This window comes from Peromyscus eremicus, chromosome 12 (genome assembly GCF_949786415.1).
Source record: "Peromyscus eremicus chromosome 12, PerEre_H2_v1, whole genome shotgun sequence".
NCBI lineage: Eukaryota > Metazoa > Chordata > Mammalia > Rodentia > Cricetidae > Peromyscus > Peromyscus eremicus.
In genome coordinates this window covers 72,413,524-72,433,665 of record NC_081428.1, presented here as the reverse complement: position 1 = coordinate 72,433,665, position 20,142 = coordinate 72,413,524, and the positions used below count along the sequence as shown (strand labels likewise).

At 50.0% G+C, this 20,142-nt stretch overlaps 1 protein-coding gene across 1 annotated transcript in view; it reads right to left on the bottom strand.

The window, feature by feature from the left end:
• The window catches only part of Txnrd2 (thioredoxin reductase 2), a 46,711-nt gene that overhangs the window by 23,585 nt on the left and 2,984 nt on the right, over positions 1–20,142 (bottom strand). The window contains exons 2-6 of the mRNA XM_059277033.1: positions 19,141–19,219; positions 18,290–18,352; positions 12,624–12,694; positions 1,182–1,201; positions 342–433 (exon numbers count right to left, since the gene is read on the bottom strand). Of these exons, the coding sequence (XP_059133016.1) occupies positions 342–433; positions 1,182–1,201; positions 12,624–12,694; positions 18,290–18,352; positions 19,141–19,219 (325 nt within the window). The remainder of the gene's footprint in view (positions 1–341; positions 434–1,181; positions 1,202–12,623; positions 12,695–18,289; positions 18,353–19,140; positions 19,220–20,142) is intronic.

Genomic DNA, 20,142 nt, shown 5'->3' with positions numbered 1-20,142 from the left:
TCAAAGTTTAACATGAGCGAGGACTGGATTATCTTTGGTAGAGGACATAAAATATTTGGCATCTCAATTTTGGATTTTAATGGGTGACTTATTTTGGGGGATAGGGCATGAAATATTACTCAGGTTGGCCTCCACTCTTGGACTCAGATGATCCTCCTGTCTCAGCCTCTTAAGTGCCAGGACACCTGGCTTTTAAGGAACTGTTTCTAAAGATTCAGGCCTCTCCCCTAGGCCACACCTGCACCTGTTTGGGGCAGGGTAAGGTAGCCAAAAAAAAAAAAAGAATATGGCTTCATGGGAGGAGCAGAGCCCAGGTGGGAGTGGGGGCTCCTGGGCACTACCTGGTCAAAGCCTCGGAGAGGGATGCTGCGCATCATGACTGTGGTATCCAGTCCAATCCCCGTGAGGAAGCCAGCACACTCTAGGGCCACGTCTTCAGCAGCAGGCTAAGGAACACTAACTGATTGTGAGTTAGGGAGCAGAGGGGCAATAGAGCCTGGACCCTGCTCCACCAGCCCAGGACTCCTGTTCCTGCTCAGCACCAGAAGGGGCCTCTGCTGAAAGCTTCAGAGAGCCCCGGGCCCCGGGTCTCAAGTGCAGCCTCAGCTTCAAGCTCTCCCAACAGCACCCACAGGTCAGAGAGGTTTATGCGTCCATGGCCTTCCATCTGGCTCTGCTGTTAGTCTCAGACTGCAGGAGAGAGAGTGGAGACTCAGTGGAGAGCTGCTGGCCAGACCTAACAGACAAGAGCCTTGGGGTAGAGCCACAGAGCACTGCCCGTGGCCTGTGCTCCTATGCCCAGCCTTGGGGCTTTCGTCTTCCCCTCTACATCCTGTCCTGACCCTAAGCACCCCAGGGCTCCCCTCTTGACCCTTCCTGATCTGACTGCTTCTCCTGCAGGGATGAGGTCGGATCAGGGCTGCTCTCAAGGGAGATGCTCGTCACAGTCATCGTGACTGCCTTGCAGCCCTCTCCAGCTGCCCCACTGACTCAGTGTGAGGCTCAGGAAGTGGTAGCCTTCAAAGGTCAGCCTCCAACAGTTCCCTGGGCCCAGACCCCCAACCCTAACAGGTCCAGTTGAGTCCCCACACAAGAAAACAAAGTATCTCCTGGGAGGGAGAATGGTAACAGGGCCAAGCATCATGCCTAAGGATGGCCATCTGCACTTTGGCAAAGGATACAACTGGCTCCAACCACCAACCTGCAGAAGAAACCAGCAAAGAGCACACTAAGTACCAGCAGGGTCACATGCTGTTGTTCCAAGGCTGGGACACAGATGGGCCCTGTAGCCTTCCTGCCAGGTACTCATCAGCCAATGACAGTTGAGGCTGCCTGTTCAAACAGGCGGTGCCAAGGTACAGAACCCGCTTCCCAAAAGCTGCAGCTATGAAACACAACACAGCAAACAGTGCTACGGTGGTGAAGGGTGCGTGGTCAGGGACAAGTGACACCTGGCCTGTGAAAAGCATAGGCAGCACCAGGTGCTGGTGGCCACGTTAAGAGATGTCCCTCAGAAGCACAAGGCTTTCTTCTACTCCTCGGAACCTCTTGAGCCAGGATGGAAGCAAGGACGACCTGGTAGGACACGAGAGGACCAGACTGGGGAGGAGGCGTATGGCAAGCAGCTTCTGTGAACAGAGCCCAGGCCTGTCCCCACCACGAGGGCCCAGGACCAAGATCCCCCCCCCCTCTCTCTCTCACACACACACACACACACACACACACACACACACACACACACACCACACACCCGAGCCAGGATAAGACACTGTGACTCTTCTCTTGTGGTCAGCTCCACACTCCACATACACATACATGCATTCACACATACCTGCACATACAGGGACATGCAAACGTGAAAAGTCCTTTGCATGCACATACACACCGTAAACACACTAGCAGAGACAAGTGGTCACACACACCTGTCCACATCCTCTCATATGCATACCCAGGCATAAACACACAGGCACATATGTGCACACTCATGCAAAAGGGCTGAGGAAACAAGGATTGCCAGCCAGGGCGGCTGCCTGTGGGTGGGCTCGTCAGATCACCCCTTCAGTCTTTGAACAAGAGCAGGTGATGTAAGGATGGATAAGCCTGATGTCAGTACTAATCCTGGCAAGTACTAATGATATAATTCCATTTCAAAAAGCGGCGGATCCCTCGGAATACTTGTGCAGGTGCCCTGCGGGAACCATCTGGCATGCGGCTTCTACACAGGAGCCGGGACAGAACCACACTGACTGGCTGAGTACAAGGTGGCCCCAGCTGGCCACACAACCCCACTCAGCATGTGATGAACACGGACAGGGGATCCTGGGACCCCATGCAGACCAGGAGAACAAAGGCGCTTTCCAGGCCCTCAATGAACTGACAATGCCCAAGAAACATACACAGGATGCAAGTGTGCCTCTGTCTGCCTGCAAACGCCCACACAGGAGAGACTCTTTCCGAAGTATAAAACCCAACACTTTTTGAATTTGATGTATACAGTGAGAGGTCTGAGCCATTTAAGATGTGGAACCTGAAGTTACTTTAGAAGCAAACAGAACTAGGCTGCTTTGGTCACGCTGCCTCACCTGGAGGACGGATGCTAAGTCTGTGGGCATCCAACAAGCAGCTCCTTTGCTCTCAGTTCCCTGACGAGCATGCAGTTCCCAGGCCCCGCCTCCCAACAAGCTGTGGAGACCCAGCCTAGCAGGGCAACACCAGCATAGCCTTCTTTTGGTGACTGGGACTCTCTGCTTATCTCAAGCTCCCTTCAGACTCTCCCCAGGCCAGCTTAGCCCCCGACCCCCATTCCTAGGCCCTCCTACCACATTGCTGAACATGGAGCAAGCAGTCTCCAGAACCTGATTCTTCTGTTTCTGTAGTCCACGTGGGCCTCCCAGCCTCCCACAAAGCAGGCTGGGTGTAGGAGACGGTGGGCGGGCAGCCAGGGATCACCATCTGCTCCCGCAGAGCCCCATGAGCACTGTGGACTTTCTTCTGAGGTGGCCCCACAACAGAAGGTGGGGAACCATTTCTCAGGTGCCCCCAGCCCTCAGGCTACCAACTCCAAATTGCCAACTCCAGAGCACACACGAGGAAGACAGACACCCACAGGCAGGCACATTCCTGCGGGTGGGGGAGTCTTGAGTGTGTGCACTGAAATCTACAAAAGCTCACAACTTGCTTGAATGGACAGTGACCTTGGGCCATTTATTTTATGAGCCAGGATGATAGTTAGCATTGGTTTACTCCACCTCTCCCTCTAATTGACCAATTAATGGGAACATTTATTCCTTGAAAGATGAACAAAAGAAGTCAAAGGACTGAAGTTCTAGGAATGGCCATGCATGCCTGTAATCCCAGCACTTTTGAAGTGGAGGTAGGAAGATCATGAATTCAAGGCCAACTTGAGCTACATAGAGTTTGAAGCCAGCCTGGACCCTTGGGAAAAGAAGAGGAGGAGGAGGAGGAGGAGGAAAGGAGGAGGAGGAAGAGAAAGAGGAGGAGGGGGAAGGAGAAGAGGAGAAGAAAAAAGAGGAGGGGAAAGAGGAGGAGGAGGGGGTAGAAGGGGGAGGAGGGGGGAGGGGGAGGAAGGGGAGGAGACTGGAACAAAAGCAGAGACAAAATGTGAAGCTTCCAGATTCAGGAGTCAGTTCCCAGAGGCTGGCAGCTGTAGACTGTTTCTACAGGCCATACTCACCCAGGACCAGCTACAAAGGCACAGTGACCAGTGTAGCTACCCAGCCACAGGGGACAGCAGAGCTGGCAGTCTGGAGGAAGGTCTGGGAGCCTGAGAGTTAACACTGTATTTAAAGAACCTGAGGCGAGATCTCTGTCTGCTCAACCAGAAGTCACCATCCTATACCTGGTAGCCTGAGCCCAATCTATGTGTGTGTGTGTGTGTGGGGGGGGGGTGATCTCTGTGCCTTTTAGTGTGCCAATACTCTCCATGGATGCATGACTACCGTGAGATTAGTCTAATCACAGGGTAGCTTGCTTGTCAGAACTGAAAGCCAGGAGGAAGCAGAAACAAGGGCATTAACACAGACCTGTGAAGCTAGGCTTACAGGGTGTTCAGTCTGCCTCTCAGCCGGCAGGACCCTAATCCTCTCTCCGGGAGGCACACCCACACAAGTGACAGTCTCACAGGAGCACCTGGCCCCTTGGTAGTACTACCAGTCCAGGAAGTGCCAGTCAAAGCCGTGAGCCACAGACACTCCAGGAAAGCAGCTCCAGAGAGGAGACACCACAAATCCTCCATCCTAGTGGAGCTGGCTCCAGATTTGCCTGGACCTGCCAGCAGCACCCAAACCTCTGGGGTCTGCCCTTGGGCCAAGCCCTGAGTAGCGGGAGCTACCCAAGGTCCTGGCCCCACACAGGCAAACAAGCAGAAAAGCTGAGAATCAAGTCCCAGGCTGACAGCTGCTCTCGCTTCTGCCTCACCAGAGTATCACATGAAATAGACAGAAACTGGGCAGAAAATGAGAATATTAGGAAGCCATGGCTCTAAGTGGTTATTCTAAGATAAAATGTACCTTTCTAACTCCTGTGTGCTTAGCATGGGAGAAAAATGGCCACAGTACCTTGGGCAGCTTCCCAACTTATGAGGGTCAAACCAAAGCTACTTCCAGACAACTCAGACGACGGCATTAAACTGGCCCATTACAAGAATTCTCTAGTCTGGCATGCTGACGCACACCTGTAGTCACAGCACTCAGGAAAGTGAGGTGGGGTTGTCATGAAGGTGAGGCCGGCTTGGGCTACAGGGGGCTCCAAGCCTAGCCTGCATTAGAGACCCTGTCTCATAATGCAAAACACTCTGCTTCACAGTGCCCAGAGACTGAAAGCCTGAGGTTGGCACGGGCACACGGGAGTGGACAGTCATGGGCTGGCCTCAGCCACCACCGTTTCTAGGGCTAGTGTGGTGTGTAGCCAGGATGGTTTGAATGGGTCTAAAGCAGAGGTAGAGGCTGGCCCCTAAGCTCTGTAAGCCTTTTGGGGACCAGAAGCAGTGTGAAGGGACAGCAGGAACAAAGCAGACTGTGACTGTCACCTGGAAACAGCAGCTCAGCTCCTGGGGCTCAGGCCCAGTGTGAGAGGAGGTGCAGAGCCACGGCTCGCTCACTGTGGCCTCCTCACGGTCCTGAGTGTGCCAGCTCAGGGACCAGAAACCGAGCCTAGCAACAGCAGCCACTGATCAGCCTGCAGGGGTGGGGGTGGGGGGTGAAGAGGGTGGCTGTGGGACCCTGTTTCATGGTTTGGGTATCTGGAAATACAGAAAAGAGGGGCCAGGAGTGCTGGGCCAGGTCAGCTGGGGTCAGGCTTGAGAGTCTGTGGGGCGCAGAGGCTCTCTGGAGGTCTGGGCATGCAGGAGACAGTCTGAGCTGCAGGGTTAGAGGCAGGGCCAGCTCTTGCCACTCCCTTGTCCCCACACACCTGGTTCAGGCCCCACGATCTGTAAGTGAACTCCAATGTCAAGTCCTGCAGCCCTAAAGCAGGGCTCACTTTTCTCACCTCTACATCCTCCCGCTGTAGGGCCTTGCTAGATCAGTGGGACAGTTTTACCACAGGGGATCAGCTACCTTCCACACTCCCACTGCTCACACTGTCCTCTCTGGCAGTGGGTGCCTGCCCACGGTGGCCATTATCTCACCACCTACTCTTCCCTGTATTGTGGCCTCGCTACCCGCCTCCTCCCTTCTCCATCCAATGGAAAAGACAACCAGGCCCAGCACACACTGGTGGCTAGGTGGCCAAGACTGGGCAGAGGCCAACTTGCAGTCCTACCCTGGGCCTCATACTGCCCAGCCTCTGCCCCTCTAAGACAGGACAAGGAGTCTGAGACCACCTCTGCAAGCTCAGGGGTTCTTTCTATGAAGTTGCTAACAGCCTGGGTTCTAGCCAGGTGCTCCCTCTACTACAGTTGACAGGTGTGACCTGCCTGGCCAGCACCCAGCTGCTGGGTGAAGGCTGTCACTTAACCATGTCTCCTATGGATAGGGCTCAGACATAAGTGCCCCATCTCTGCCATCTGGCCAGCCCTGGGGTCTCTGAGACTGAGATGTCACCCAAGGAGGAACGGGGCCCCTCATTTGCCCTCATTTGATGCCTGGGGCAAAGGCAGTGGGAGGTACTCCTGGAAGCCCAGACAGTTACAGGTGCCATGCTGAGCTCACCACACCTCATGGGTAACTAGCGGTGTTGGTCACCACGCCCCACATATATGCACTAGAAAACAAATCCTGGCTGCTGCCTGGGCCAGGTAGACAGAAGGAAGGAGAGCTCTGGAAGTCTGCTGATCCCACCAAGGTTCTGGGGCTAAGACCATGTGGTCCTTCCTCAGCAACTGTCAGCCAGCCACAGTGCCCACTTCAGGCCCAGGCACAGAGGTGCCATGCGCCCTTGGCTGCTGACCTGGCCTCCTGGATGAGCTGTGTCAGAGTGTCACCCGGCTCTGGGAGGCACCCTGGGGCCAGCGGGACAGCCCTGGGATCCATATTAATTTCAGCTCCATTTTAAAGGCGAGTTAAAATAAACACAGGGAATATTTATAAGGCAAATAAATCTAGCAGAAACAGCCCCTCCAAGTGTGAGCAGGGCCTCCCCCTCTGCCCCAGCCCAAGCTGATAAAATACAGAAATGCTACTGTAGACCCTCCAGGCTTATTTTGACTGCACGGAGGAATGTAACATGTAAACACTGCCTCCCCTGCCGCACTGTTACAACTTGCATTAACAGCCTGGACAAAGCCGCATTTTCACAGAAGCATCGTACAGGGATATATCTCCAGCTTAATTTTTTTTTAAAAAAAACCATTTCCTCACATAAATCATGTTCAGAACTAAACGGGTGACTGATGCACCACAAACACTTTTTTTCTTAAACAATAACATACCTAGATTCCATCTACACGAAGGAGCTTAAAAAAAAAAAAAAAACTCTAAATGTTTTTTTTCTGAAGAAAATAAATACTGCAGTTTTGTTCCTGACTAAACTATCTGAGGGCCATATCTTTTCAGCTGAGCCAGCTGCCCCCAGCACACAGTCACAGCGGAGAGGCCCCACTTCTGGGCTACCAGGGTTGGGGTTGGGGGGTAGTTTCTTGCTGGGCTGCATTACATGTATAGCATTAGGTCAGCTTCCCAGAAATGGGCCTGACCAGAACGCAGAAAAAGCGAGCTGACCTTTAGAGACAGGTCAGAACAATGGCCTGAGCCCAGAAAGGGGGCCTTAGACTAGACTAGAGAAGGGCAGGCTGGCTTCCAGGGCCTCTGCAGCTCCAGTGCTGTTCATACTGGGTCCAGCACAAAGAGCATTATGGGAAGACAGGAGAGTAAGAGCCACCCAAAGAAGTCAGGGTGAAAGAAACAGAGAGGGAGTGAAGCTGGCTTAGTGTTGATGCCCAGCAGTAGCACTGCTTGTAGACAGGTAAGGGGCCATGGTCAGCCACAGGCCCTGCAGCAGCCCAGCTCCACAGGCCACAGTCAGCCACAGGCGCCACAGCAGCCCAGCTCCACAGGCCACAGTCAGCCACAGGCCCTGAAGCAGTCCAGCTCCACAGGCCACGGTCAGCCACAGGCGCCACAGCAGCCCAGCTCCACAGGCCACAGTCAGCCATAGGTGCCACAGCAGCCCACCTCCACAGGCCACGGTCAGCCACAGGCACCACAGCAGCCCAGCTCCACAGGCCACAGTCAGCCATAGGTGCCACAGCAGCCCACCTCCACAGGCCACGGTCAGCCACAGGCACCACAGCAGCCCAGCTCCACAGGCCACAGTCAGCCACAGGTGCCACAGCAGCCCAGCTCCACAGGCCATGGTCAGCCACAGGCACCACAGCAGCCCAGCTCCACAGGCCACGGTCAGCCACAGGCCCTGCAGCAGTCCAGCTCCACAGGCCACGGTCAGCCACAAGCGCCACAGCAGCCCAGCTCCACAGGCCATGGTCAGCCACAGGCCCTGCAGCAGTCCAGCTCCACAGGCCACAGTCAACCACAGGCACCACAGCAGCCCAGCTCCACAGGCCATGGTCAGCCACAGGCACCACAGCAGCCCAGCTCCACAGGCCACAGTCAGCCACAGGTGCCACAGCAGCCCAGCTCTACAGGCCACAGTCAGCCACAGGTGCCACAGCAGCCCAGCTCCACAGGCCATGGTCAGCCACAGGCACCACAGCAGCCCAGCTCCACAGGCCACGGTCAGCCACAGGCCCTGCAGCAGTCCAGCTCCACAGGCCACGGTCAGCCACAAGCGCCACAGCAGCCCAGCTCCACAGGCCACGGTCAGCCACAGGCGCCACAGCAGGCCACCTCCACAGGCCACGGTCAGCCACAGGCACCACAGCAGCCCAGCTCCACAGGCCACGGTCAGCCACAGGCGCCACAGCAGGCCATCTCCACAGGCCACGGTCAGCCACAGGCACTACAGCAGCTCACCTCCACAGGCCACAGACAACCAGCAGGCACCGCAGCAGCCCAGCTCCACAGACAAACACAACCAGGCCCAAGACATAAAAGAACATCCAGGCAGAGGTGACTAAAAACCAAACCAAACTAAAAACCAAGCTGGGGTGGGGCAGGCCCTTCTGAACATGTAATTAATCTAAAAGCCATTAAGAGCAAAGAGAGATTTAGGTTACATCTAAAAGGGAAAGAAACCATTTGTACATCTATAAGTTACAAAGAATCTTTATGGTATACAACACAGGGCCATCTCTGATATTTGAACCAGCTGGAAGATAAGGAAGAGATGCGGGGGGGCAGCCAGATACAAGGCCAAGGTCCACAAGGGTAACCCACACATGGACACTGAACTTCAGAAGAGGCTGCTATACATGAAAAAATGACCCATGGAATCAGAGTGTGTTCAGCCTAGCAGACAGTCAATGCTAGAGGAGCAGTAGGGGGCTGGAACTCAGCAGGGCAGTGTTCTGGGTGCAGAGCCCTAGGAAGTCCAGATCCCCCACACCTAGAAATAATTATGGCATAGAAGAAAATGGTAATTGTTCTGACATAAAAATTAAAACCTTGGGTGGGAGTGCCGATCAATGGTGGAGCATTTGGCTAGGATGTGTAAGAGCCCGCATTTGAGCTCCAGCACTGCAAAAGATAAAATAAGAATAAAAATTTGAGAGATGGGGTAATGTGCTACATACTTGGCAAGCCGAGGCAGGAGAATCACAAGTCTGAGGTCACCCTGGGCCGTGTAATGAGTTCCAGACCAGCTGGATCACAAGGTGACACTGTCTCAAAAACCTAACTAAATGCATAAATATTCAAAAAAGGCAGGAGACAAAAGGCAGAGGCTACAGGGATGGCTCCGTGGTCTAAAGTACTTGCTGCTCTTGCAGAGGACTCAGGTTTGACCCCTAGCTCCCACAGGGTGGCTTATAATCACCCATAACTCCAGTTCCAGGGGATCTGATGTCCTCTTCTAACTTCCATGGACCAGGCATGTATGTGCTATACATACATACATACATACATACATACATACATAAATACTCATATACATAAAATAAATATTTATTACAATTTACTTTTACTTCGTGTTCATTGGTTTGGCCTGCATGTATGTCTGTATGAGGGTGTCAGAAGCCCTAGAACTGGAGTTAAGAGACAGGTGTGAGCTGCCATGTGGGTGCTGGAAACCGAACCCAGGTCCACTGGAAGATCAGCCAGTGCTCCAACTACTGAACCATCTCCCCAGCCTCTAATTTTTAAAATAATAATAATTAAAAAGACAAAGGGCAAATCACAGTTTGGTAATCCAGCAGGAGCCATCATGAACCAGTATGAACTCCGCCTCAGTGTGAGGGAGCGACTTTGGACAGCAACGGTTGTAGTCACACATGGAATTCTGTGTCTCACAGGGAAGCAGACAATGCCCATGTTATGAGGATGAGGGAAGCAGGCAACAGACACAAGGGTCAGGGGCAGCTAGCCTGTCAGCAAAGGGTGCTGGCCCTGGGACCCAGCTGCTCTGCTTCTAAGAAAGACTTCCTTACAGGTGTATATAAACTGCCTAAGATCACTGCTGGTCAAACGTGCAGGTTAGCAACACTGGTGGTGTTCCCACTGGTGGTGTTCCCACTGGTGGCGTTCCCACTACCAGTGTTCACACCACCAGTGTTCACACCACCAGTGTTCACACCACCAGTGTTCACACCACCACTGGAAACACCACCAGTGTGAACACCACCACTAGTGAGAACATCACTACTGGGAACACCATCACTAGTGAGAACACCACCACTGGGAACACCATCACTAGTGAGAACATCACTATTGGGAACACCACCAGTGTTCACACCACCAGTGTTCACACCACCAGTGGGAATGCCATTGTTGATAACATCACCACTGGGAACATCACCACTGGAAGTATCACCACTGGGAACACCATCACAGTGAGAACATCACTACTGGGAACATCATCACTAGTGAGAACACCACCACTGGGAACACCATCACAGTGAGAACACCACCACTGGGAACACCATCACAGTGAGAACACCACCACTGGGAACACCATCACTAATAGGAACACCACCACTGGGAACACCATCACTAGTGAGAACACCACCACTGGGAACACCATCACTAGTAGGAACACCACCACTGGGAACACTATCACTAGTAGGAACACCACCACTGGGAACACTATCACTAGTAGGAACACCACCACTGGGAACACCATCACCACTGGGAACACATCACTGGTGTGGGAGCACTGTCACCACCGGACACACCTCCAGCTGGAGCACAGTGTTGAGCTACTGAAGGTAGTCTGACAAGCACAACAAGCCACAATTCCGCTGCCACGTATATGCTCAACCCAGTGGAAAGCAGGACGCAGACAGACGTCCATGGATCACCTTCACAGCAGTGCAGTTCACACTGGCCATCATGGACGCATGGATGAGCAGATTGACAAGATGTGAAATGCTGGTGCAAGGTGCTCAGCTATAAGGGAGGAGGGAGGGACAGATAGGTGGCTTCGTGAGTAAAGACGAAGCTGTGAGCCTGATGACCTGTGTGCGCACACACACACACACACACACACACACACACACACACACAAAATAAACAAAGGGAGCACCGAAAAGTTGGGGTTTTTGTTTGTTTGTTTGTTTAAGGAAGAAGCAGCCAGGCATGATGAAGCATGCCTGTAACTCCAGAACCCAGTTTGTACAGACTGGAGGATCCTTGCCTACATTATGAGCTCAAAGCCAGACTAAGACCATGAGCCCGTCTCAAAGAAAGAAGCTGGGCCAGTGAGACGGCTCAGCAGGAAAAGTGCTAACAGCCTGATCTTGACCTCTGGAACCCACGGGCAGAAGAAGAAGATCGCCTCCTGTAAGCTGTCCTCGGACCTGCACGTGCACATTCTGGCATGTGTGCAACCACACACTGAACAACTAAACCAACAGCGTGGGCCTGATGAAGCGGCTCCGTGGGGGAAAGGGTTTGCTCTGCAAACCTAGAGACCTGTGTTTAATCTGAAGAACCCACACAAAGGAGGAAGGAGACAACCAAACCCCAAACTACCCTCTGACTTCCACATGTGCACTGTGGCATGCATGTGCACGCACCCCCTACATAAACACACACCACAAACACACACCCACACCACAAACACACCTATATGTAATAACAAATAAGCTTTTATTTATTTATTAATTGAAAGGATCTTGACAGCCAGGCAGTGGTGGCACACCCCTTTAATCTCAGCACTCGAGAGGCAGAGGCAGGCGGATCTCTGTGAGTTCGAGGCCAGTCTGGTCTACAGAGTTCCAGGACAGCCAGGGCCACACAGAGACCGTGTCCCCAAACAATGACAAAAACAAGTTTGGAGCTGGGCAACAGCTTCAAAGGCAGAGCGCTTGCCTGGCGTTAGTGAAGCCCTAGGCTCAATCCCAAGCACCAGATTTAGGGGTAGGATTTGCACTCACTGAAGTAGTCCAGGGCACACATACATGTCACCTCCTCATACCTATGCTCCAACATGCGCACCATATACACCTGCATATATGCACATATTTATATGCATACATGTGTACACGTGCACACACACTCACGCGCACACACACACACGCACACACACACTCGTGCGCCTGCCCACCACTGGGGTACTTTTTTCCACTAGTATTTGCTAGAGAAGGCACAAGCTTGGCAAGGAACAGTTATCATCCAAGCCTCTGCCGCCCTCTCGTGGCCAGTCTGGTCCCAGAAGCAGGAAGCCTGCGCCACACTGCATCAGTATCCCAGGATGGATCAGCTTGGGGCGGCTGGTGCATTTGCACATGTGCTTTGCACACGCTGCTCTCACCTTCACACCTGGCCATAGCTTGGAGCATGATCAATGCACAAAGCAGACAGGAGAGATGACCAAGAGGGCCCAGCGGGGATCTGCTGTACCACAGGCTCAGGGAATGCTGCTGACCACCACTGCCCCCTATGACAGCGGACTCGCTCTCTATAACACTCAGGTGATCACTGTCAAGACGGTCATGGGACATGGGCACCAGCAGCCCTGCAAACGGGTCTTCCCTTCTTTTAGATAATGATCCCACGGCTCCAGTAGGAGCAGAAAGCAGGCACACCAGCACAGCACACCCTAGGCCTTACGTTTTCCCGGGGGATTCCTTCAGCCAGAAGATATCATCACTTGTGATTCCATATTCCAGGGCTCCTTTGATCTAGGGAGGAAGAGAAGATTCACGTGACAAGACTGCCCTTGGCACGTCCCCAGGGCTTATGAAAAAGCCACCCCCATTCTACAGAAACAACTCAATCCCACGAGGGGAGCTTCCTTGTCTTATATCCCTGTCTTCAGGTTGTGTCTCTGTGGGGGATGAGAGGTGACCCATGCACACTTCCCCAAGCATGCACCTTCATCATGGAAGGCAGGAGCAGTGGCTCCATCCTATTCACACTGATACAGATCCAAGACACAGGCATGCAGACTGCAGTGTAGACAAGGATCCCACAGGCATGCAGACTGCAGTATAGACTGAAGGATCCCACAGGCATGCAGACTGCAGTGTAGACAAGGCTCCCACAGGCATGCAGACTGCAGTATAGACAAGGCTCCCACAGGCATGCAGAGATTCATAGTTCCTAGTTGTAAAGGAAGCCTCTGTAGTCCTTAGCTGACACTAAGCTAATTAAGTAGACTCCAGTGACCACACATGACAAAAAGGAAACGTTTCAGAACACTGGCTCTGAGGAGTCACCCAGCATTGACAAAATCCTGGTAGTGGTTACCACATAAGTTACTTGAAATATTCTGCTTTCACCAGAAGACCTGAACTATGTGAGGGGATCAGAAACTGACTTCCAGATACAGCCGCAGGGAGCAAATGCAGTGTGGCCTCTGGAAAACAAGCTAGTCATCTCTCAAAAGGCTAAGTCGAACGATCACGTGATCTAACTTCCATTGTTTTGGTTTTGCTTTGGTTTTGGATTTTTGACACAGGGTTTCTCTGTGTACCAGTGTCCTGGCTGTCCTGGAACTCGCTCTGTAGACCAGGCTGGCCTTAAACTCACAGAACTGCCTGCCTCTGCCTCTGGAGTGAGGGGATTAAAGGCGTGCGCCACCACCACCCAGCTCTAACTTCTGTTCTTAATAAATACCCAAGAGAAGTGAAAACATAAAAACTTTTGACATGGATGCTCATGGCACATCATGGTTTACAGTAGCTAAAAAGAGGAAGCAACCAAGATATTCACTAATGGACAGGTGGATAAACAAAAGCTAGATCTGCATAAAATGAAATATTATTCAGCCTTAAAAAAGGAGAAGCTGACACATCTATGAGTAAACACTGAGGATATACACTGGTGAAGTGAGCTGTCACAAAGCACAGCTACCAATAATATAAAATACCTTGGGGTAACTCTAACTAAGCAAGTGAAGGACCTGCGTGACAAGAACTTTAAGTCTCTAAAGAAAGAAATTGAAGAAGATATCAGAAAATGGAAAGATCTCCTATGTTGATGGATAGGCAAGATTAGCATAGTAAAAGTGGCAATTTTATCAAAAGCAATCTACAGATTCAATGCAATCCCCATCAAAATCCTAACACAATTCTTCACAGACTTGGAAAGAACAACAGTCAACTTCATATGGAAAAACAAAAAATCCAGGATAGCTAAAACAATCCTTTATAATAAAGCAACCTCTGGAGATATCACCATCCCTGACATCAAGCTCTACTATAAAGCTATAGTAATAAAAACAGCTTGGTATTGGCATAAAAACCAACATATGGACCAATGGAATCGAATTGAAGACCCTGACATTAATCCACACACATATGAACACCTGATTTTTGACAAAGAAGCCAAACTATACAATGGAAAAAAGAAAGTATCTTCAACAAATGGTGCTGGCATAACTGGATATCAAGATGTAAAAGATTACAAATAGATCCATATCTGTCACCATGCACAAAACTCAAGTCCAAGTGGATCAAAGACCTCAACATAAATCCAGTTACACTGAACTTGATAGAAGAGAAAGTAGGAAGTAATCTTGAATGCATTGGCACAGGAAATCACTTCCTAAATATAACACCAGTAGCACAGACACTGAGAGCAACAATTAATAAATGGGACCTCTTGAAACTGAGAAGCTTTTGTAGGGCAAAAGACACGGTCAATAAGACAAAAAGACAGCCTACAGAATGGGAAAAGATCGTCACCAACCCCACATCTGACAGAGGAATGATCTCCAAAGTATATAAAGAACTCAAGAAACTAGACATCAAAATACTGAACAATCCAATTAAAAAATGGACTACAGAGCTAAACAGAGAATTCTCAAAAGAAGAATCTCAAATGGTGCTACAGGTCGCAGGAAAGTATTATAAGAACTCAGCTGGTTATGGTAAAACCACTACCTGAAGAGATCAAGGAATTCCTTCAGAGGAAGCCAAATTCCAAGGAGCTTTTGGTGTTATTTGGCTTATTATATATCAGCTGTCTTCTGTTATGAAAATCATGTGTGCCTTCATAGTTTTCTCATTGATTTTTCCCTAAGAAGTACTAACAGTGTGGACTGATCACTCTTTGGACATACACATTCAAGGTATTTGGAGAACAGCCTCAGGAAAGGCTTCCTTCCCCCCAGCCCATCCATTTCTGCCCTTTCAGCACTGGAATCAGATATCTCCCTTAGCCACTTTCAAGGACTTACAGAAATACAGTTCAGACCACCACATGCTAGTCCTATCCTGATTTAAGGTAAATTCCACAAGGAAACATCACCTACGTCAGGTGGACCTTAAATAATAGCTTTACACAATTTAGCTCAGACCCTCCTTTCTTACAGGCTTACTAACTTTATAGACCCCTAACTCCTTACCTAACCACTTCTCAGAATGTAGACTGAGCACATAGATTTCTTTTTGGATTTGCTAACCAGTCATTAGCACTCAGTTGATCTCCTCTTTTACCACTCCCATTTTGGATTGTAAAAGAAAGCCTGGTGGTCACTGCCTGAGGAAAATTCTTACCTGCCTTTATGACTCTGTAGAATTCAAGCCTAGTGACCTTGCTTTTGCTTGGGTTTATAACTGGATTCCTGAAAAACTTGGGGAGAACTTAGAGACAGAGAACAGAGAGGGATAAGGAAGATTTTGACCAGAAAGAACGTGTGGATGAGATGGAAGCTGAGGAAGAGTCAGATGGGGAAGTACTAACTGGGTAAGAAAAAGATGAAAAGGACCTAGATGAGGCAGAATTCAGATGAGAGAATTAAGATAGAACTTAGAGGGAGTAGTAGATATAAATATAGAGAGAAATCAGGCAAGAAAGGAGCTAGGCACGAGAACAGAACTGAAGCTGTGTAAACAGGATGTTATCCCAGAGGAATTAACGTGAATGGACTAAAGAGCTCAGTGTGCTGAGATTCTATTTTCCCGAAAATAATCCTCACTGTTCATAATTTTCTCTCCTGAGCCCTTGGGATGTATAATATATTTTTTTTTGTTTTGTTTTTTTTTGTTGTTGTTGTTTTTCGAGACAGGGTTTCTCTGTGTAGCTTTGCGCCTTTCCTGGAACTCGCTTTGGAGACCAGGCTGGCCTCGAACTCACAGAGATCCGCCTGGCTCTGCCTCCCAAGTGCTGGGATTAAAGGCGTGCGCCACCACCGCCCGGCTGGGATGTATAATATTAAGGCTGGTCCTTTTGATATTACACAAGAAAATGGCTGAAAGACATTTAAGGAAATGCTCAACATCATTAGTCATCAGAGAAATACAAATCAAAACGACTGAGATACCACCTTACACCTGTCAGAATGGCTAAGATCAAAAACACTAATGACAGTCTATGTTGGAGAGGATGCAGAGCAAGGGGAACACTCCTCCACTGTTGGTGGGAATGCAAACTTGTACAACCACTGTGGAAATCAGTATGGCGGTTTCTCAGAAAATTGGGAATCGATCTACCTCAAGACCCAGCCATACCACTCTTGGGCATATACCCAAGGAATGCTCAATCATACCACAAAGATACATGCTCAACTATGTTCATAGCAGCATTATTCGTAATAGCCAGAACCTGGAAACAACCTAGATGCCTGTCAACTGAAGAATGGATTAAGAAAATGTGGTACATATACACAATGGAGTACTACTCAGCAGAGAAAAACAATGACAGCATGAAATTTGCAGGCAAATGGATGGAACTAGAAAATATCATTCTGAGTGAGGTAACCCAGACTCAGAAGGACAAACATGATATGTGCTCACTCTTAAGTGGATACTAGATGTAAAGCAAAGGACAATCAGACTGCAACCAACAGATCCAGGGAGGCTACCTAGCAGAGAGGACCCTAGGATGACTGTGACTTATAATAAGTTTCGGTTTTGCCCAATCACTGGGCAAGCTTTAGTGAAACATTTCACTATTAGGATAAGAATTTGTACCATATCAAGCTGATAAAAGAAAATGCTGGCCATACTTTCAGGAGGGGAGGCTAAAAACTTGTTAGATTATGGATTAGCCTATAGAAAAATGTCTGCTGTAAATCAAACAGTGAAGGGGAAGATGAATAGGAATCTCACTTACACAACTTAAGTAAAACATAGCTCTCTGAACAGATGAAGATAGGTTTCTTCTGTATCCTAGAATCTAATCAATATATATGTGTGTGTATGTGTGTGTGTGTGTGTGTGTGTGTGTGTGTGTGTGTGTGTGTATAATTCAGCTATTATTTGGCTTAAAAGGGCTTATTGGGAAATGTTATGATTTTTACTATTTTCTACAGAGAAAATATTTTCCAGTTTCAAATAACCCTGGATTTTTGAATTATAACCTGTTTTTATGTTCATGCTATCTCTGTATTATTTCTCCTACAGTTGTATATAAAATGTTTTTACATCAAAAAAGGACAAATACTATAGAATTGTATTACATGAAATATATAGAATATACAAATTCATAGAGACAGAAAGATTAGATGTTATCTCAAGATGGAGAAGAAAGGAATATAGAGCAACGATTTCCTAAGTACAGAATCTCTGTTTTGTGTGATAGAAAAGCCCCACAAATGGACAGTAGTATCAGGACATAATATCATGAATGTAATAAATCAATACAATTAATGTTTTTTTAAAAAAAAGCACAGCTATCGTATCACCTCTACGAGGCGCCTGGAATCTGGAGACCAGGGGACTGTATAGTAAAGTATCAGCCTGGAACTTTGGAAAGGCGCTAGAGATGGAGGGTGTAGGAGAGGGCAACTCGGAATGTAGTGAAACCTATTGTGCCTCACAAAGAGAATTGTATTTCAAACTTTTAAAGAGTGGGGGAAGAGGAAAGTGAAGGACAAGACTGAGGTCCTGGAGGCCCCGGCATTTTGATGTTAAAGAGAAAAGCAACTGATGGGGGGGGAGAACGGGGGGGGGGGACGGGGGAGGGAGACGGGGACGGGGATGGGGCGGGGGGAGACGGGGGAGGGGGACAAGGGGCAGGGGACGGGGGGGGGGCGGGGGGGGCGGGGGGGGGACAACCACACACAGGCCTGGGTGATGTCACAGCTACTCTAGGCTGAGGTGGAGGGTCACTGGAACCCTGGTGTTCGGAACCAGCCTGGACAACACAGCTAAACACTGAGGGAGGGACACAGGAGCCTGCAGTGTGGAGTGATCCTGAGGCACTGCCATGGGAGGGGCCTGAAGATCCATTTCAGCAGAGTGGGTTCTGGGAGGCCTGGAAACGGGGAAGGAAAATCGCAGAGGAATGAGGGTCGAGGGCCCAGGCAAGGGACACAGCAAGGCACTCACTTGTGTGGGGTACCTCGGCCGCCCTCCTGTAGCGATGACTATGTGGTCAGCTGAGAGCAGGGTCTGAGGATAAACAGAAAACCGTGGGTCAAAAAGTGCCGTCAGCTGCCAAAGGCTCAAATGCCTGTGGGTGGCTGGGCAGTGGTCTCCGGGTCCCTACTGTGCAGTGTGGATGCTGTGCCCGTATCTCTGTGTCTCATAATGTCCACAGAACAGGAAGGGCAGGAAGGTGTTCCAGCTCCAAGCACTTTATAGTGTACAAGGCCTTTGCAAATACCATGCCTCCTCAGAGCCCACAAACACTGCAGGAAGGGAGCGGCTGCCATCTCTGTCAGCTATGTTGAGCTGCTTAACGAAGGAACTGTGTAGCTGAAGACTCACGTTAGGTAAGCCTTTTTGCCCGAGCTATGTCCCCAGCTCTGTTTGAACTGTGTGTGTGCATGTGTCTGTGTGTCTGTGTGTATGTGTCTGTGTGTCTCTGTGTGTACATGTGTGTGCATGTGTGTGTGTCTGTGTATGCAGAAATGTGTGTGTATGTGTGTGTGAATGTGTCTATGTATTCAGGAATGTGTGTGTGTGTGTGTGTGTGTGTGTGTGTGTGTGTGTCTGTGTCTGTGTTGGGGAGACATGGTCCCACTCTAGAGCCCAGGGCTGGTCTGGGACTCAAGATCCTGCTTCTGCCCCCTAGTGCTGGGATCTCAGGCTTGCTCACTGCACCCACTGTGACTTGTATACCAGAGCTAAAGAGGTGTGACCTCAAAGGCAGCTGTTAACACCAGACCACCACCCAGACCAAACCACGCTGGGATCAGGCACCAGAGGAGCCATGAGAGGCACCACTGGACACTTACCGCCTTCCCACCTTTATCAACACCGCAAACAGTGTGTTCATTCACAAAGCTGGCTTTGATGTTAAAGTACTTGACTTTCCTGAAATACAAAAATAAGATTTTATTTTTTATTTTACTTTTTGAGACAAGGTCTCATGTATTCTCCTGTAGCATCAAGCCCGGTCTTAGTTAGGTTTCTGCTGCCGTGGAAACACACGACCCAACGCCCCTTGTGAAGGAAAGGGTTTGTTCTGCTTCACGTCACCGTCCCTCACTGAGGAAGTCAGGGCGGGATCCTGGAGCAGGGCTGATGCTCTAACCATGAACAGGTGCTGACTATCGCCTTGCTCAGCTTGTCCTCTCTTTTTGTTTTTGTTTTTTTGAGACAGAGTTTCTCTGTGTGGCTCTGACTGTCCTGCAAATCCCCATGTAGACCAGGCTGGCCCTGAACTCAGAGAACCGCCTGCCTCTGCCTCCTGAGTGCTGGGACTAAAGGTGTGCACCACAACCTGCCCTTCAGTCTGCTTCCTTTTATAACCCAGGGTTACTAGCTCTCAGGTGCCACCATTCACAAAGGGCTGGGCCCTCCCCCATCAATCAGTAATTAAGAAAATGTCCTACAGGCTTGCCTACAGCTCCATCTTATGGAGACATTTTCTCAACTGAGGTTTCCTCCTCTCAGATGAGTCTAGCTTGTGTCAAGTTGACATAAAACCAGCCAGCATATGCACTATGTAGCCAAGGATGACTTTGAACTCCTGATAGTCCTGTCTCCACCTCCACGGTGTCTTTAAACCCAGGATTACAGGTGTGCACCACCACACCTGTCTCTAAAATGAAGGCTCTTTCAACATTTCCTCCACAGACTCAGCCTCCAGGGCTGGTTACCAGACAGTGCCTTGCAGGCTGCTAGGAGGCAGACTCTGAAGCTAGGCACCATGCACACGAGAAACTAACACATGTAAAGATTTTGAGACACAAGCCGGCCCAGGGCCAGCTGCCTGTAGCCCACCCCACCCCCGG